This window comes from Megalobrama amblycephala, linkage group LG8, assembly GCF_018812025.1.
Source record: "Megalobrama amblycephala isolate DHTTF-2021 linkage group LG8, ASM1881202v1, whole genome shotgun sequence".
NCBI lineage: Eukaryota > Metazoa > Chordata > Actinopteri > Cypriniformes > Xenocyprididae > Megalobrama > Megalobrama amblycephala.
This window is the reverse complement of record NC_063051.1, coordinates 7,622,845-7,642,286: the sequence shown is the minus strand read 5'-3', so window position 1 is coordinate 7,642,286 and position 19,442 is coordinate 7,622,845. Positions and strand designations below refer to the sequence as shown.

Below are 19,442 nucleotides of genomic sequence, written 5' to 3'. Positions count from 1 at the left end.
ACAGTATTTAATGCAATTACATCAGAAGTAACTGTAATTAAATTACAGAAAAATTAAGAGTAATCCCTTACTTTACTTTTTACAGGGAACAGTAATTAAATTACAGTGATTAATTACTTAGTAATGAGTTACACCCAACACTGCCTTGAACACTTTCTTGTCAACATGGATGCATTTAAAGTCAAAATGAAATCAAAATGAAATTACTTATCTGGATACATGTTCCTGGTCTCGTTGTGCATGACCCATCAGTGCACAGTGTTCAAATAAAATCAAATGCTTACATAATTTAAAATATATCATAATTACAATTTCATGTTGACTTTCTATTGACTTTAAATGATTCTACAATGATTTAATTTGGGTTAGAATTAATAACCTTCTTGATATCCTGTTGAATTGCAATTAGTATTGAAAAACTAAAGTGAAGTCTCTTTTGTACTTTCTAGTTTTTTGCTTGCCTACTGGTGATCTTTGGCGCAGAGGTCGCTGCCGGAGTCTTTGGCTTTTTGAATAAGGAAAAGGTATTTCATGTACTGTGTCAATCATTTTTTTGAGCATAAATGTGAAATTAACTGTCACATGTGTTTCTAGATCATTCAGGATGTAAAAAACTACTATGAGACTGCTTTGAAAAATAACAACGAGACTATTGCCTCCATGTATCACGATGTGGTCAGTCAAGCATTTGATTTACAAACACTGTTAGTAAATGATCCGTGGCCATAGTGTCTGTGTGGCAGTAATGTCTGTTCTTATTTCACAGCTGCTGTGCTGTGGGACTGAATCCTCTCGCCCTCCTGAACTGTGCGCTGTAGACAGTCCTGAAGAGGTATGTTAAAATGCACCATCTGATCTTTTATTGCTTATGTGAAAGAGCTCAATATCATTTCACCTCTGCCGCTTCATCTGCTTCATTGGAATTCAGTTCACTATTCTGAAGGAATCTCTTGAATTAGTTGAAGTGAAACATAATTCAACTCTGTGACACGTGTTCCAATGCCAGGGGATTTGAGATGATTTGCCATCCATAATTATTTCTGTATAGGCCATGAAGCTCTATTATTTTGCATTAATTTATTTTTAAAAAATTTGTCCGTTTTATGTTTTTCTCATTTATATTTGCAGTGCAATCTATCATGTGACCTAACCAGGCTAAATGCAATAAAAGCAAACAAAAGTGTTTGTTCTAACCAGCCACAGTAAGCAACAGGACATTTTAACTGTGGCCCCGCCCACAGTTAAATCACATTGGTCCAAAATATCAGATGTGTTCTGATTCGCTGAAAATGTTGTGTCTGTCTGCATTGCTTTTAAGTCTTTCCCCGCCAACAAGCAAGTTGCCAGCCAACAGCAGCATTTATTTTTATCATATTCACAAAACTTTCATGGCCGCCAAGCTTTTAAACGACAGCAAAAAAAACCATTTTATTCTAGCTTCATTGATTTTTTTTTTTTCTTCTTTTTTTCAACACTTTGAATGTGGGTAAAAAAAAAAAACAGCATTTAGAACAAATAGCTAAAAGATTTTTTAACTAAAAGTATAAGTTTTGGTCTCGTCATTTCATTTGCTAACGTTAGGTTTTGATTTATATGCTGTTGAATGTTTGATGATCACGTTAGCCTACTTGTGCGTAACCAAAGTCTATCAAGTCTTCTAGTTTACACAGATCAGATCATCTTTGCTTGTTTTTGGATCCAGAGATGCTGTACTATTTCAGAAGATGTGTAACAGCGCCCCCTACCGTATAACAGTGAAAACACGGATTGCCTGAAAAACTTGTAAATGGCAGGAAAAACTACCTGTTCACACCTGATTAGATTGGCTAGTAAATGCATGTTATTTACTATCGCTAAGCTTTTCTGAAATTTTTATATTTATTTTACTTTTAACAAGCTTTGCATCCTTCCTTTTATTTTATTATGTGTGTCACCAATCTTGATATCATACATAGACTCATAGGAAGGACACCTTTCATACTTAACGGAACAGTTCACGTCAGAATTAAAATTTCCTGATAATTTACTCACCCCCATGTCTTCCAAGATGTTTATGTCTTTTTCACTTCAGTCAAAAGGATTTTTCTCCATATAGTGGACTTCAATGGTTACCAACGGGTTGAAGGTCCAAATTGCAGTTTCAGTGCAGCTTCAAAGAGCTCTACACGATCCCAGACGAGGAATAAGGGTCTTACCTAGCGAAACGATCAGACATTTTCTAAAAAAATAGGTAAGACCCTTATTCCTAGTCTGGGATCATGTAGAGCCCTTTGAAGCTGCACTGAAACTGCAATTTGGACCTTCAACCCATTGGTAACCATTGAAGTCCACTATATGGAGAAAAATCCTGGACTGTTTTCCTCAAAATACTTAGTTTCTTTTCGACTGAAGAGCTTGTCTTGGATGACATGGGGGTGAGTAAATTATCAGGAAATTTTAATTCTGAAGTGAACTAATCCTTTAAATGATGAGCAGTTCTGATGCAGACCATTAGGTGGCAGCCATGTTGCTCTGTACGGTGTAAAGGGAGGGAGGGGCACAGACCAGTGGAGTGAGAAGGTAAGAGGGGCTTAGAGAGAGAAATGAAGCAGACAGTGGCAAGATGTCCCATGAGTCACTTGATCCGATAAGCCCACTGGGGCACAAAGGCGCCAGTTTTTTATTTATAGCAGACACGAATGGGACATTGATCGACTGAGAAACATGATGTCACATTGTGCTTCAGTTGTCAAGTTCATACTGTCAGTTGATCCCAATCAGCAAAGCACATCAGAAAAAAGGTACAGCAAGCAACAGCGTGTTAACAGTGGCTATAGCCTACAGAAATGACTTCTATTTAGCTGCAGCCCCTTATGTGTGTGTGTGCGTGTGTGAATATATTGTACATACGCACTACTGTTCAAAAGTCTTGGGTTAATAAGATATTTTAATGTTTTTAAAAGAAGCCCCTTATGCTCACCATGGCTGCATTTGATAAAAATACAGTAAAACAGTAATTTTGTGAAATATTATAAATGCAGTAAACGCTGTCATGTGGTCTTGCATTCAGATGCTGGTGTTTGTGAATGCAATTGTGTGTTCTTAAATTAAACCAAATCATTTTGATGACAGACTCTGGCTCAGGCATTTTAGAATGATCAAACCAACATTTGAGATGCTGTGCGATGAGATCGGTCCACTGGTTAGTCCAGTTGTCCAATTACAGCCTCTGTTGAGGCAAAGTCACATGAGTTTTTTTGTTGTGCATCGAGGGATTTATTCGACAAATGTGTTTCCTTCGTAGTTTATACACGTGTTTTGTCTTGTTGGATAAAAAATGTATCCACCTCAATTGAGCATGCACTTTTTTTTTTAATTTATGCACATTTTGGCACATTCCCATCCGGTGTTTTTTTTTATTTTTTTTTTTATCAACATTTATTTGAAATAGAAATATTTTGTGACATGCATCTTTGATAAAAGTTAATTTCTTTGTACTGACCAGAAACCTGTTTAGGCCCTAAATTATGTAAAAAAATAATAATAATAATAATAATAATTGTAATGCATAACTGTGATTCCTACCAAATTATGCAGATATGACTGCTTCATGATTGTGTTTAAATTAAATTTATAAAAAAAAACATACAAAGTGATTTGTTTTTATGCATGACACAGCAAAGCATTTTGGCAGTAAATATGTGGGTAACACTTTATTTTACACTGTCATTGTTACATATGTTACATGTAGTTACTATAGTAATAACTATAAATTATGCATAATTACATGCAGCTAACCCTAAACCAAACCCTAGAGTAAGTAAATGTAGTTACTTAATATTACTCAGTACTTAAATGTATAATTAGTGTAACAAAGACACCTTAAAATAAAGTGTAACCAAGATGTGATATAAAACATTAATATTCAATAAACTAATTTATCATAATTGTTAGTTATAAAGGGTCTGCGTATCGCTGCTATTTTACAACAGCTTTGGCGGCTCATCCGATCAGATTTCAGAGCCAGAGATATTGGTTTTATGAGAGCTAAATTAGTAGAAGTGGACAGATGTTGTGCATTTATTGTTTTAACACTACATCAGTTTGCCACTCTCAACTAATGTTCTTTTTAAATATTTTCAAGGATTGTGTCACAGCTATACAAAACTTCTTCTATAAAAAACTCTTCATAATTGGATACGTTGGGATTGGCATTGCTGGAATTATGGTAAGAATATAACACTAACAAACTCCTTTTTGTGAAATCTTTTGTTTAAAGTCGTCAGATTTATTTGTATAGCACTTTTCACAATGCACAAACGCAGCTTTACAAAAAATGATTTTTATTTTACATTTTTTTGTGATACAAGCAATCAAGCAGTTGAGATATGCTATCTAGTGTACATTGCCCTACGCAAATATAATAATATTATTATAATATGTATGCGGATAAAGTTGGACATACTTATATATGCAACTCTATATAAAGAGCTATCGCTTAATTTTGAGATGAAATCAAATAAGACAGGTGAGATTTGCTTTATAGTACAGAAGACTCTTTGTTTGATATTATGTAGTGCATTGACCTTCTTACGTTAAGTGTGGTTTGTGTTCATATGCTTTTTGGGAACACTGTAGCCTGTGTTTATCATGTATAACTTTTGAACAGTCCCTCACTCTTTTAACAGATAATTGGCATGATCTTCAGCATGGTTCTTTGCTGCGCCATTCGAAACAGCAGAGAAGTTATTTAGGCACCTCACAGTTCCCCTCTCGCCCAGTTGGACTGTTTCAAAGCCCACCTTCTTTGACCTCATCAGACCATCACATTCAGGCTTGGGAGCAGGGTGGAGGAACTCCCATGAGGCAGTGTGGGTCTTGTGGTACTGTTTTGTGAAAAGCATTCTGTCTCTTTTCTGTTCTTTGCATTGTTTGAAGATGATCGCCACTGCATGGACTGCTACTGTAACCACATTAACCTTTACATTTATTTATTGCTGAATCATCACAAGGGGTACGTAGTGTACGTCTCTCTTTTTTTCAAACTCGATCTCCTGTAATAGAGTTCTCGCATCTTGAGTCTTTCTTTGGTCCAGACTTTCACAGTGAATTGGGCATTTACTTACTGATGTAAATAAGCTCTCTGATGCCTCTTACTGATCAACTTATTTTCATGTTATTGTTTTTAATGTTATTTATTGCGTGTGAACTAGACCAGTACTACTAATAGATAACGGGTCATATGCTTATTGTGTTTTGCTGGTTATTTTGGTTATTGTAATTTTGCCACATCATATAGATACTGAATGAAGCCAAGGAGTGGACGAGTATGATTAAAGACCTCTGACACAGAATGTCATGCTTAAAGTCAGCATGAACTCAAAATTAAACCTGCTTGATTTAGTAACGTTCCTGGTTCTATTGTGAAAGAATCATGAGTGCATGATATTCCAAAGAAAAACAATTAGCTTCATAATTTTTCATCAAAATGCTGTTTTTCTGGAATCTTTTGAGTTTGCTATTTTGTAGGCTATTGGTTAATGTTAACCAATAAACAAATACCCAATTAGGCTACTGTTGTAGGCCACCTTTTTAAAATCTTGCAAATAATTTTAATGTTGCTTAATGGTAACGTAATAAATATTACAGCAATAATAGCAAATATATATTTGTAAAAATGGTGTTACTGCTGAGAGGAAACTCAACCTTCAGACTCTTCAAAATTGTTTGATTCATGTTGACTTTTTCCAAATGTGGCACTTGTTTAACTTAAGTATGCTACCCTGGTTTATAGACATTATCTTACTCACTTGGCTGATTTTGAATCAGTTCAAACACCAGCTTTTAGAGATATCAACCAATGTAATTTGCAAAATTACTGTAAAATTGTTAAGCAGCCAAATCAAAAACATATCTAACATTGCTTCTTTTTAGTCGTCCGTTCAGGAATACGACCCACTAGTTTTATTTATCTATGTGCCTTTGTAACTGACAAAGTCCCATTTGCAGTTACAGTAATATGCACATGTGTGTTTGTAGTTCCTCAACTTCAGATTTTTTTTTTTTACTCTTTTATAGCATTGTGCTGCATGTAAATAGCTTTGGAATGAGAAAATATGGGCACAGGGCAATAAACCCTGAACAACATTAAAACAGAACTCACAAGTAAACATTTGCTTTTTTATTTTTGCAATATTGAATAAACCATTTCCATTGAACAGAAATTAATACGTTGTGTTGAAGTGTCATTGTGGATTGATGTTAATACTGTAGTCACAACACATTATAGCACTTAAATATACAGCCTTGTTCAAGGCCGAGTCCCTCAAACTTTGTGAAAAGTTTGTAAATTGTGTTAATTTAAGGCAAACACATGACCTGAAAATAATGACCTATGCTTTAGGATTAGAAATCTCAGGAAATTACAGTTGTAACACACGCTGGTCCATGTAACGGAAGGAAAAATAAATGCAAGTCTACAAAATTGCAAATATTGCATAAATACGATATGCATCAAATGTTGGTCTGTTTTAGGTAATCATCAAGATAATCTTGAATTTTAGACTGCACCTCACATACATCCCCAAAATTGAGCAAGATGGAGGGCATGTGCATCTGATGGAACTAAATGGAATAGAAGTCAGTGACATTCCCTAAAACTATTAACAAAAAGCATTAAGTAACCCAATTGTTTAGACACTAAAAACAGTGACAAGAACAGAAATAAATGAATTCCAAGTAGGAAAAAAAAAAAAAAAAAAAAAAAAAAAAAAAAAAAAGAGATAAAGCAAGTATTAATACAAAAAGAATTGTACAAAGTGGATAGATGGAGAGAAAAAAAAAAAAAAAAAAAAAAAAAGGTCAGTCATTAGTGTCATTACCACGACACCAGTCTCCCTCATTGAGGGGAAACTTCCATATATGCTTCTAGAAAATGTAAGCACGTCTTAAGCGCTCTCCTCCAGACATATCCTTACCAACAAGTGCAAAACACTGGCTACAGCCCATCAAATAAGCATGTAAACCATAGAGGAAGTGCAGTAAGGCTGGATAAACTCACAGTAACTTAACAAGAGTAGACGTTGTCGTTCTTTCGACAACTTTACCATCTTGATTAATGTTTATCTTTTCTTGTAAATGTTCAGTTGGTTGCGTAGCTGCCACAGTCTTGGTTGACTCAGAGGTACTGGGGTCTGTTCAGTCAGAGATTAGCTTTAGGGGGGACTGGCTCAAGATAAACTCTCCGACGCCGACGAAGTACATGACCTGCACAATGCCGAACAGCGGTGCGATGACTAGAGCCCTGCAACCTGCACCCTTCAGGAAAGCAGACGGCCCTTCTCGCTTCCAGATCTTGCTGTAGGATGGAGACACAAGCAAAGGTCACACACATGTAGATGATATACTCGCATTACAGAACAGTTAAATCGTAACATTTAAAACAAGTAACGAGACTGATGCGTCACCTGAAACAGTCGATTATGCCACTGTAGGTTTCCTCATTGGCTCCTTTGCTCAGAGACTGCAGCCTGGTCTTAACCACTGTTTAAAAAAAAAAAAAATAAGTAAATAAATAAACCCAGTGAGCATGTGCGTTTCCTTTTAAAAGTGCACCAACGAGATGAGGCTTGAGAGGGCCAAAAAAAGCTTACCATCACATGGGTTAACAGCAACAGCTGCTGTGGAGCCCGCAACACATCCAGAGATGAATGACCAATAAAATGGTGCGGCATCATCAGGGGAGGCCTTGCCCAACTTGTTTAAATTTGCAAAGAGAGGGAAGTAGATGATGGAGAAAGGTACATCTCTAAATAAGAGAAAAAGAAAAAGCAGAAGTTGCATTTATGGTCTTATTGTGAATATTTGAATTTGGTACCACCGTAAAGATTTTACAATGCATTACCTCAATAGAGTTGCTCCGAGGCCTTTGTAGAGCCCCTGAATGCCTTGAGTGTGCAGTAACTCTCTTGCGATCTGGGTGGCAGATATAGCCCTGGGTGAGGCATTGGGTACCACATTGTAGGAGCGACTCAGCACCGCGTTTGTGGTTGCCAGTCTATTTGGAGGGATGATGCCTGGTTTTCTCTGCTGTGCAGCTGTGAAGACAATCAGAAAAGTTGTTCCGAGTGAGTAATACAACTACAATGCATTGCATACGCAGTAAATAAGGAAGGGATAATGTTGGTCATGATCACAAAATAAACTCCATCATTGGGGTTTATTTTGCAATAATGACCGATTGACTGTACATTGATCACACCTAAATAAATTTACAAGAAAATGATGCAGAATGATGCAACTAATCAATCTGATTCAAGTACTCCATATGCAAGCTTTCTCTGCTCCAATAAGCACAGAAAGAAAAACCTACCTAGCCTCCCAGCATCCTGTAGTTGAATTTTCAGCATCTCCATTGGAGTAGTGATGACAACCTGGCACATGCCAGCAGCACACCCAGCCAACATCTCTTTAAATACAGTCAACCCTCTCCTGCAACAAAATGCAATGATTACATAACAGCACAGATGTTATATTGTAATTGTTAAGAAAAAAGGAGTTGAATAAGCACTGAGTGCAATCGTACCCATCTTTGGAGAGGTGGTACCGGAAGAAGTCATTGGCTGCCAGTTTGATGGCCTTCTCAGGAGTGACCAGTGTTAGATTAACTGCAGCACCTAAAAGACAAACAAACAGAGGGTTAAGAAAACCACACCACAACTGATCACAGATCAGCAAACACACATTCCCCACCACCATCAAACCAGTAGATAAATCTACAACATGACCTTATCAAGTACCATTCAAGTAGATAAGATAAAAATGCCACTAACAGACTAAGAAAATAAGCAAAGCTTATGAGAAAACTGTGAGATGATGGAGGGGGATTTTACATAATGTGAACAAATTCAACAAAATGAAAAAAATAAATAAAATGAACTAATATATAGACAAACAGAAGATAGAAATATAAGACAGAATATTCAATTTAGTGAGAAAAGAATGCAGGCACATTCCAGAAAGAGACTGTCATTAGAGTTGTGCAGTATGACGGTATATACTGTGCAAGTGTAGAAATGTGAGAATTTGCTATGCTGTTTATGCAGCATTAAATCTGCAAACACTTCGCTTCCGATGAAGACAGCTTTGATGTGCAGATTTGATGCTTTGCATGTGCTAACTGTAGCATTAGTAAAGTAAATCATCTGATGTGCAGTCACGGCTATTTTACAACAGCTTCAAATGTTGTGCAGATGTTGTTTTTAAACTCGTTAAATAAAGTAAATCTGTTTTACACTGATGCCAGAATTATGAATTTGGGTGATTTACCCCCCCCCCCTCCCCCCAATCAAGTTTAAATATTTTTTTAATAAAAAAATTTTATATACAAGAAAATAAGATTAAGATTCACTACATTATCAAAACCAAGCATTATTACATGATTATGTAATATAAAAATATTTTTTACTTGAATTCAGGTAAAAACAATTGTGTTATACATTTACAATGATGTAAGAATTTGTTCATACTGCCCACCCCTAACTGGGACCATGTTATTTTAAATATACCACTGTGTTTAAAAGAAGCACAGCAGTTGTTCACATGATCAGACTGATCTTAAAGAAAAAAGAAAAAAGAAAGCAGATAATGAGTGTAAGTGATGATGATAATATCCAACAAAACATTCTAGATGTTAACAGAACATGGCAAGATGGGTTAGTACCGAATGAGACAAGAGCAAGGACAGTGAAGAAAGTGGAAAAAAAAAATTAAGAAATAATCTACAAAGAAACAAGAAGCAAAAAAGTAAATATCAAAATGATTCAACAATTATCTATAAATAAAACAAAAAATTGGTGCCTAGTTGTAATAGAGCAGAGTAGGTAAGAACCATGATAAATGATTTGCCTCCAGCGTGGCTGCGCCTTATCGGCTAGCCTTCACTATCCCAGCGGGGACCCATGTCTGTAACATGAAAAACACAGATGCAAACAACAGCATTCCTCACAGAAATGGAGACCCGGCACAAAACACCGACTCCAATCTCCTCCAAACTCTACAGATAACACTCTTCAAAGATACTTATATTGGTCTATTGAATAACTGAAGCCAAACAACTGATCTACCAAATGTAGTAATCACAACATGTTTTAAAATTAACCCTCTGATGCATTAAATTTAAAATCACATCTTGAGACTTTAAAATTCAGGAAAATGATGCATTCAAATAATAAATCATTTGGGAATGATTAGATGCTGTTTTAAAATAAAATCTGCATTTTGAAAGATTGGTCCATTTAAAATGAAAAGATAATGGTAAATATTGCAGATGTACTTTGTGCATCACTTCCGTGAGCTATGTTTAATATACGAATAAGGACAGTCATGTAGAATTATGGCTAAGGGTCAATAGCTCACACCATTGTGGTTTAGAGGTAATGTTACACCCTGAATGGTTAAAATGCCACTATAGTGAACAACATGCATCAGAGGGTTAAAAATAAAGGATATGTAATACTCTAGGTTGATAGTGAGTTCATTTTTTCCAACCAAAGTATACTCTGAACAGTCTTTAAAAACTAAATTCAAATAGTTGACCTAAAAATCAATAATTTAGATGTTGGGAAATGCTTAAATATTGCTATAAGTGCTACAAATAGCAAAAATGTCTGAGTTTGAGTTTACCATCACCAGCCAACCTATTCTAGTTCATTCTCCAAAGTCATATGGACTGGATTCCTCAAGTCTATTCAGGTGTACCCATCATGCCATATAAGAAACTATACTAATCTAAAAAGGGCATACTACACATTTTAAGGCACTTGTGAATGAATAAATAAATGAGCGAATCTTACCTCTATACATGCCAAAGTATCCCTCAGATCGTACTGTTTTGATGAGGCAGTCAATCCTGAAGGACAAACAAAAATGTTAACATGGACCAGTCTATCGGTTTCCACAAATTAACCTTTATTAACAACAAAGTCAATGTGCATTTGGTTCACTATGTATGCGTTTCTGTTTACATCACGCATGGGACATAGTCTAGCCTTAATCCTAATAAAGCTTTGCAGTGACCATAGCGGCTGAACAATCATGTCAGGCGGCAACTAACGCCTGACCACGCATCACACATTCCACTAGGATTAGCTACCAATGCAAGGCAGCTTATCAAATCAAAGTGGGGGCTGACACAGGAGTATCTTATACCACTAAAATTATGTGTTTGTGAATTGAAATAGAATGTAAAAGTTACAGAATTTGCAGCATTGAGAGATGTAAAGAAAAAGAAGTGGAGAGCCCTTACATGCTCTTGTAGACTTGCTGGCCCGGTCTCTGGTTCTGAAGTCTGGTCTTGGCCAAATCGATGGGAAACACGCAAGTGACCCCAACGATGCCAGCAATGCCACCATTAATCAGTTTGGCAGGGAGGCTAGAGGGGAAAAAGACAAAAAAAAAAAAAAAAAAAAAAGAGAATAAACGCATGTCCAAGTTGAAAACACTCACACATATTAAATTAAAATAGAGCTAAAATGCTTTACAAAATTCTTAAAGAGCTACTTTAAATTCAAGGGGTCCTTTATCAAATTCATTAATCAAAATGGCATGTTAAATGTCTATTTGATGTTAAAGAATTTACAATCACCACCTTTAACTTTAATTTATTTAAATTTAATCAATATATTCAAAGTGCCAATTCATTAACATCAAATAGACATTCAACAGAAGAAATATTTCAAAAACCACCCAGAAACAATTATTTAATTCATTACATAAAACGTTAAATATATATATATATATATATATATATATATATATATATATATATATATATATATATATATATATATATATATATATATATATATATAACATTTATATTCTCCTGTACCTGATCTGTTGAGACATTATGAAATTTCAGCGACGTAATATAGATTGAGAGTTTGATGAGAGCTTCTCGCAGTGATGATCAGTGAATGAAGTACAAACCACGACCGACTTGATGAGACCTGGAAGTAAAGAGACAGTGATGAAGGTTAGCTGACTGATATAAGCCCGTCTACACGTACTCTACAACCGGAAAAAATAACTTAGACCTCACGGTCATTAAGCTCTTCCTACGCATCTGATGACGCTTTAATCCACCAACCAAAACACTGACCCATAAAGGTCAAATGACACCGAGTCACTTCCGGCTAGTGTGTAAGTGCGCGCACATGTATACTACGCCTGTACACTACGCATGCGTCTAGTTAGGGGTTTGGCTTCTGTGGGGTGTAATTGGATCTCTGCTCTGCTGGCGAGTAGAGATATGGGAAGTCCGACTCATTTCCGCGAATCGGTTCTTTCGAACAGTTTGTTGCAAAGGGCGGGCAGTTTTGTGAAGTGGCTCGAAAAGAGTCGCCCAAAAGAATGAGTCAAATTCACTTTACAAGAATTTAACAAGAATACTCAAGACCTGACATGCTTCAGTGACATTCCTCTCTAACACACGGCCACTGCTTCAGGCTTGCAAACAAACTTAAGGCTCTGCATGTTATTTCTTCGGCAATTTACAACAAATGCGGTTCCCAATTCTTAATATTTTTGTGATTGTCTATATATTTAATGCAATAAATACAGTACTAACAAGACAACGAAGTATCTAATGCAATGAATGAGACACAGCCGGTTAAGGAAATTTCTAGAAAAGCGGAAATGAATTACCCGCGTTCGCCTAACCGTCTAAACTGCAGGCTAGACTACAAAGCAAACTAAAGCCGGTTTAAATAAGTAAAACACTTAAGAAAACACACCTCCACCCATGAAGATGTTAAGATATTGTGAGTCTACTAAATATTACTGGTAAACGTTTAGACCGAGACCTTGCTGCATAACATTTATGTTTCTACTACATTATATTTTAACTTCTATGTTACTACCAGAACATAAAGCTAGTTTAGGCTTTTCCTAAATAAAAACTCACCTCAGAAATCGTTCAAATGTTTTAATGAGTTTCAGTACCAGAACCTTCCACGACGAAGAAATTTGAATGAATGTTTGAATGGAAAATTCCTTTCAGCTTTAAAATGGGAGGCGGTTCCGTTTGTGTCGGGTGTAATTTTACTTGTCCAATCATGCTTCGATATATTTGCATATACCCACATTCATTCGCCACTCAAGTTCTAAGGACCTCCTCCTATGAGTCAAAGCTGAGGGGGTGCGTGTGGACACGGTGTCAAATTACATCGGCCATATGGAATCATCTATATAAAAATCAATAGGAAAATGACATTACTTACACCTTACAAACTAAATATATGCCACTATATCCTGTAATATCTAAATTATATACAGTCATGATATAACAAAAACATTAACACATTTTTTTTTTCCAGAGTAGATGTGTTCTACAGCGATTACATAAAGTAAACTATACTTTCACAGACATTAGTTAGCTAATTCTCTCGATTGCCCTGATTAACATTAGAATGCTTGTGTAGAAGTGCTAATCACTGTATGAAGGCCAACATGAAAACAAGCTTCTAGAAGTTCTCCCGAAACCCTGTTATTATAAACTGTTATGAAGCACAGTGTGTTTACTTGTTTGGTTTAAGTTTAGCCTAAGAGATGTAGAACACTGCCAACCCTCTTTCTACAGATCATGATGAAGGTAAATACCAGGAAGTACTAATCTAACAACACCTCTTCTCAGTGAGATTAAGTGAAACTCCAGAAGATCAGAGACTAATCAACGTGTTAATCTTTGTTTCTCTGATTGAGACTGAAATACAGTTCTAAATTAAGCAAACAGTTGTCCGATATGCTTAAAATAACAGATAATGAACTTATAGGTGTAACATTAAAATGATAAAGCCTGCAGCTGGTCACAGTAACAGCTTTATTTAGCCCATTGACTCATAGCATGTGATCCACATTGATCAGTTCTAATTTAGATACTGATATATTAAAAGAAAACATTGTTTGTTATATTTCACAGCTGTATTCTTCTGTCATGCTGCTTTTATCAGACTCATTTTTTGAGTAACTTGAGTGACTTGTTGAGACCTGAATGGCATCTGGAAAGTCATCATAAACCTCAAAGAAACAACTGGAATGTACCTTCAATTATTTGAATGCAACACTATTGAACTTCAGCAACAAAACCCCCACTGAAATTTAGCCTTTGGCTTCTCAACCTTTGGTTTATGTTTCAAGTCTAGCCAGTTTTAGCAAGAGGAATGCAGCAGAAAAATTCCACTGGACACTGAACACATGGGGAAGGTATTCTAGTCCCACCAACCCTGTAAAAGACTGCTGAGCAGCCAGATTCCACCAGCTTTATTGTTTGATGTATTATTATATCAGGGCATTGGATTATCAAAACACAGACTCATGCGCTATTGTCAAGAAAGCCTCTGCGCCATTCTAATTTGATTGGCCAGATTGTGACCAAGCCGACAGGAATCCTTGAATAATATAAAGGGGTTCACAGTGGAATGGCCATCTCTACATGTGAATGAACATTAAAGGAAAATCAACAAGGAGAAATAATGAAATAACAACTGAAAGATGAACAACTTACACCATTGTGTAATCCTTACATGTCAAATTAAAATTGATTGATTTGCAACTGTTACATATTTGAACAGGAACAAAGGGAACATACTGTATGTTTTTTCTTAATTAGGACATGCATTTGTTTCAAAGTTGGAGTAGGTTATGTTTGTACTGATTGATAGGACACTGAACGAGAGGCGGGACATGACATATTTCATTTGTTGTCCTGTTGTGAACTCCAAGCATGTGACCATGGTGTCAGTTCCTGATTCACCTCTAGGCAATTCTCTCCCCACCCTCCCTTGTAACCCTTCTCTATTTTCTGACACATAAAAAAAGAAAAATATATTGTTGCATGACAGCCATAAAAGAACGACATAGTAACGGCTGGTTACAGTTAGCCATAAAATAAAATATGGCCTATAAAGACAGAAACAAAAGGTCTAGAATGAATGCAAACTCGGGTTAACCATCCTGTAGGTTTGTAATATAAATAACCCACAGCTGTTTGCCTCTCTAAATACGCATTATCCAGCAATGATTGCTCATTTACTACACACAAACACACCACATTGACGACTGCTTCTGAGACAATTAAAAGTCAATGACACTGTATGGTGGTTCAATACAAAGCAGATCGTTTAATGAACAACATTTAGGCAAAACAATGTTTTACCAAGTGGCACAATCTCAGAATCAGTTTTCAAATGGTTCTCTCAGCATAGCAACATCAGTTCAGCTAATGGCATTTAAAGTGGGACTGTTTGTTTGATGGCTAATGGCGGACAGGGGGAATGTTTGGGAAACCGGTTTATCATCGTTTAGTCATTTAGGGACAGTTTTCAACTAAAAATGGAAAAAAATGTCATGCATTTTGGCAGTCCATGGCCTGAAAATGCAAACTTTTGAAATCAGATTTCAATGTGCAAGTTTGTATAAAGTGTAAACTACAAAAACATGAATTTTTAAAAACGGTGACATCTCATGACAAATCGTAACTAATTTACGAGGCGGCAACTTCGTATGAATTCTTATAATACAGTTAGTTCCTGTCCTTGATTCTGATTGGTCAATAGCTGTATTTTATTCATGATAAAACACGGCTATGACCGCTTCACCCAACTGTTCTGTGTATCACTACACAACACCCTTAGCAACCACTCTTAGCAACATAAACTGTATGTTCTCAAGTGATATTGTTCATTGAAGCTTACTGTATTATGTAGAAGAGTATCGTGAGAAAGAGATTGAATGAGCGAGTTTATTACCTGCATTCAGATTAAGCATTTTTCTTCAGGTCAGTCCTATGTTCATAATAAAAAATTGTATAATTGTCCAATGTATTATCTTGTCCTTTGAACAGTTAAGAGGTTTTCCCGTGACTGACAGCGCTAGTCAACGCATTTGTCAGTTGCGTCTTGTTCTGTGTTCACAACAATTCAGTCTTTTCAATGTAAAAGTCTTCACTACTGACTGACACACTCATAAAGACAGTCTTTGCCGCCATCTAATGGCGTAATAATGTAACTTCTGTTCTGTTGCTGTTTACAGTCAGGGACTATTTTTTTCTGGCGGAAGGAAGGCTTTTAGTGAAACTTTTCTTCATGAAAGTTGCATTGATACATATGTTTGGCTTTAATACTTGTATTGTGTGGTAACCATTTTATAAAAGCAATAAGGTACTTGAGGCTAGTGCTTTATCGTGAATAAGTCACGGCTGAAGGGTGTTGTTAGGCAGGACACGAAGCGCTTCGCATCTACCCCTCAGCTGTGATTTATTCATGATACAGCACAGCCTCTCGTACCTTATTGCTTATGTATGATGTGATTCCTATGGAAATATACGTTTTTTTTTAAAGAAAAAATAAGCATGAAGGTTCACCTCTAAACTAACCATCAGTAGGATGTAAGACGATTGTACGAAAACGTACAAAAGACATTGTACAAATTCATATGAATTAGCCATCAATACAAATTGCCATTAGAGTTCAGTGACTGAATTTACTCACTCGACCTCTTGTTATTCTTTAATCCATTGCACGACTAGCTGTTGTCCTTACAACCAACTGGAAACCACAATAGAGTATGAATAATTTCATAAACACCCATTGTTAAACCATAAACACCAACAATAATGATAAAACTCATTTTTATGGAAGGATTTTTCCTCTGAATTTTTTTATAGAGACACTGCCAATCAAATACTAAAGCATCATTAAAGTTCACATAATGTCTATTATCCATAAAAGCATACGTATTTGAACCCCATTAAAACCACACCTTCTTTTTTAACCACTTTTGGCCTCATTAAAGACATCAGATGCTTGATATAAAATACAGTAAACATATGAGTTAGGTAACTTTGTGACATAAGGTTTACTCAATGATTATCTAACAGAAAACAGTCCCCAGTCAACTGCTGCAACTTAAACACTTTGTTTTAAGTGTTTTATTCAAGGAATAATCAAACATTATTCATACTGTTCCCAGTATGGCTGGATGTAGCTGTTCTCCTCGTGGTCGGGGTACAGATGACGGACAGGTTTGGAGCATTTCCTCGCAGCATTGCTGGTTTTGTGGGCACATTCATCACTGTGGGTGTTACAGGTGCTGCAGTGGCAACTAAGTGCAACTGGATAGGTGAAGTGAGGGTCTGCATATGAAGGACAGCCAGGCAAGATGGCTGTCCGGTACTCGACTTCTTGATAGGTGCAGCCCCTCTGAACCAGGAAACGAGGACCCACCAACTCCTTCACATTACTGTCCTATAGGACGAATGTAGTTAAGCATTTTTAGCCAAAGTGCCAGAAAATAATTTCTGAAAACATTTGAGGTTATGATCCAGAATATCCCAGTTTATTTCTTAAAGTAGTTGTTTGTTAAATTCATTTACTCACCCTCAAAACAATACCCAAACACTCTTAAATATAAAAGTTGCAAAAAGGTGTTTTTCCATAAAAGATTAATTTTTGGTTTCCCAAAGAACCTTTTAGTGAATTATTCCTTGTTTTTCTTAGTGTTTAGAACATTTCAATAATCTAACGAACCCTTTTCACTGTAAAGAACCTTTAGGCCCTGTTTACACCTGGTATTAAGATGCATTTTGGTTGATCGGATCGCAAGTGGACGACACTAAATCCAACGGTAAAGGGGTTCTGAAACATTTTGAGCTTGTCCACTTTCGACCACTTCCAGAGGTAGTCGAAAACATATTCGACCTGATTGCTTTTGTAGTGTAAACACTTGAATGGTAGAATGGGTTCGAACAGCCACAAAAGACCTAAAAAAACCCCACAAAATAACGACTTTATGACAATATCTAGTGATGGGCGATTTTAAAACACCGCTTAATGAAGCTTTACGAATCTTTTGTTTTGAATCAGGGATTCGGAGCGCCAAGGTTACGTGATTTCAGTAAACGAGGCTTCGTTATGTGATAAGTGTTTTAAAATTTCAGTGATTCACCACTGGGGGGGTGTGACTTTCACGCTCCAAACCACTGAATCGAAACAAAAGATTCGTTAAGCTTCAAAGCTTCATGAAGCAGTGTTTTGAACTCGCCCATCACGAGATATCGCTATTTTTTATTTATTTTTTTGGAGCACAAAAAGTATTCTCATCGCTTCATAACATTAAGGTTGAAACACTGTAGTGACGAACTGTTTTAAATATGTCTTTAGTAGCTTTCTGCGCATTGAAAGTGTTAATTGTCTTGCTGGCAATGCAGGCCTCACTGAGCCATCGGATTTTATCAAAAATATCTTAATTTGTGTTCCGAAGATGAACGAAGGTCTTACGGGTGTGGAACGACATGAGTCGACATGAGTAATAAATGGCATTATTTTCATTTTTGGGTGAACTAACCCTTTAATACCAGGTGTAAACAGGGCCAAAGTGGTTTCAAGGATGTTAAAGGTTCTTCATATAACCGGTTCTTCATGTAACCATATGCAAAACATGAACATTTACTTATAAGGGTGTATGATGTTTACTGTTCTGTGGAACACAAAATGAAATTAAATGTAATGGAAAAGTGTTAATTGTGATCCACAGAAGAACGAAAGTCACAGGTTTGGCACTGGTGTGAGAAAGCAGAGACAGATATCATCTTTGTTAAACAGCTTGTCACAGCTTGCATGCTGAAGCGTCTCTCCTTGGATCCAGTTCTCTACAATACCCTCCTCACTTTTCTTCACATAAACTGTGGCTGCTTACCCTGGAGAAACAGAAGCCCATGCAGATGGTGGTGTTGACAGCCACACAGTAATTGCACTCCTGTCTCTCGATGTAAATGGTGTACTCAGTGGGGGCACACATAGGTGCTGCTATCTTCATCAAAAGTCCCAGCATGCCAACCACACACAGAGGAGACATTATAGCTGGCAGTGTATCAGGATGTCTGTTGGAGAACCACAGTGAATATAATGTAAAATGAACTCTAAAAATCACAATAGACATAGTAAACTAGGCAACATGATTTAAAAGTCTGTAGATTTGGCATTTGAGGAATGAGAAATGTGAGTGGTGGTTGCACATGCTTGCACAAGTTGCCACCGTGGCTTGTTGTTGTTATTGTGTGGTTTCCAGGGAATTGTTATGCTGCCTTGAAGTGCACCTGGGAAACTCGTACTTTCGAGTTGGGTTTTAGTTATTACAACATGTTGAAATACTTTGTGAACAATAAAGCCAAATAATTACACCTGCATTCAAAATGATGAAAAATATTCATTACTATCACTTATATTTATCACTTATTATATATATATATATAATTTATATTATAGATCAGTGTTTCAAATCAATGAATCATCTAGAATAAATTTAGACTTTGCTCGGTCATTCATGTGTCAGAACTCGTAATTATGATGTTTCTGACTTCACTTGCAGAGCACAATAGGGTGACTCATGATTTTATGGAAGCCTAT

General features: G+C 36.4%; 3 protein-coding genes across 4 annotated transcripts in view; 1 reads left to right on the top strand and 2 right to left on the bottom strand.

The window, feature by feature from the left end:
- Positions 1–6,203, top strand: part of tspan2a (tetraspanin 2a) — a 32,221-nt gene extending 26,018 nt beyond the window's left edge. The window contains exons 4-8 of the mRNA XM_048199002.1: positions 450–524; positions 595–675; positions 767–832; positions 4,124–4,207; positions 4,668–6,203. Of these exons, the coding sequence (XP_048054959.1) occupies positions 450–524; positions 595–675; positions 767–832; positions 4,124–4,207; positions 4,668–4,733 (372 nt within the window). The 3' untranslated portion in view covers positions 4,734–6,203. The remainder of the gene's footprint in view (positions 1–449; positions 525–594; positions 676–766; positions 833–4,123; positions 4,208–4,667) is intronic.
- slc25a55a (solute carrier family 25 member 55a) lies at positions 6,146–13,069 on the bottom strand. Of its 2 annotated transcripts, XM_048198999.1 has the most exons (10): positions 12,944–13,069; positions 11,870–11,987; positions 11,285–11,410; positions 10,833–10,888; positions 8,564–8,654; positions 8,351–8,469; positions 7,883–8,075; positions 7,632–7,786; positions 7,446–7,521; positions 6,146–7,336 (listed from the first exon to the last, which is right to left on the bottom strand). In XM_048198999.1, the coding sequence occupies exons 2-10, from the start codon at positions 11,884–11,886 to the stop codon at positions 7,177–7,179; spliced, it is 993 nt and encodes a 330-aa protein (XP_048054956.1). In that variant the 5' UTR covers positions 11,887–11,987; positions 12,944–13,069; the 3' UTR covers positions 6,146–7,176. The 2 variants fall into 2 exon arrangements, with proteins under 2 accessions (XP_048054956.1, XP_048054957.1); XM_048199000.1 differs by lacking the exons at positions 11,870–11,987; positions 12,944–13,069 and having other exon boundaries at positions 8,564–9,942; positions 11,285–11,370.
- Positions 13,070–16,569: 3,500 nt separating this feature from the next.
- tshba (thyroid stimulating hormone subunit beta a) lies at positions 16,570–19,147 on the bottom strand. The gene is made up of 2 exons (XM_048198448.1): positions 18,733–19,147; positions 16,570–17,282 (listed from the first exon to the last, which is right to left on the bottom strand). The coding sequence occupies exons 1-2, from the start codon at positions 18,973–18,975 to the stop codon at positions 16,989–16,991; spliced, it is 537 nt and encodes a 178-aa protein (XP_048054405.1). The 5' UTR covers positions 18,976–19,147; the 3' UTR covers positions 16,570–16,988.
- Between the last annotated feature and the right edge of the window lie 295 nt (positions 19,148–19,442).

What these genes read in the sequence shown, in the direction of transcription:
- slc25a55a (XM_048198999.1), bottom strand. An exon ending in ATACTTTGGCATGTATAGAG is followed by an intron (nt 8,655 to 10,832) that starts GTAAGATTCGCT and finishes TTTGTCTTTTAG; the next exon opens with GTGCTGCAGTTAATCTAACA. An exon ending in CTCGGAGCAACTCTATTGAG is followed by an intron (nt 7,787 to 7,882) that starts GTAATGCATTGT and finishes TCTCTTATTTAG; the next exon opens with AGATGTACCTTTCTCCATCA.
- tshba (XM_048198448.1), bottom strand. Translation starts at nt 18,975, where the DNA reads ATGTCTATTGTGATTTTTAGAGTTCATTTTACATTATATTCACTGTGG. An exon ending in TGGGCTTCTGTTTCTCCAGG is followed by an intron (nt 17,283 to 18,732) that starts GTAAGCAGCCAC and finishes TTCGTCCTATAG; the next exon opens with GACAGTAATGTGAAGGAGTT.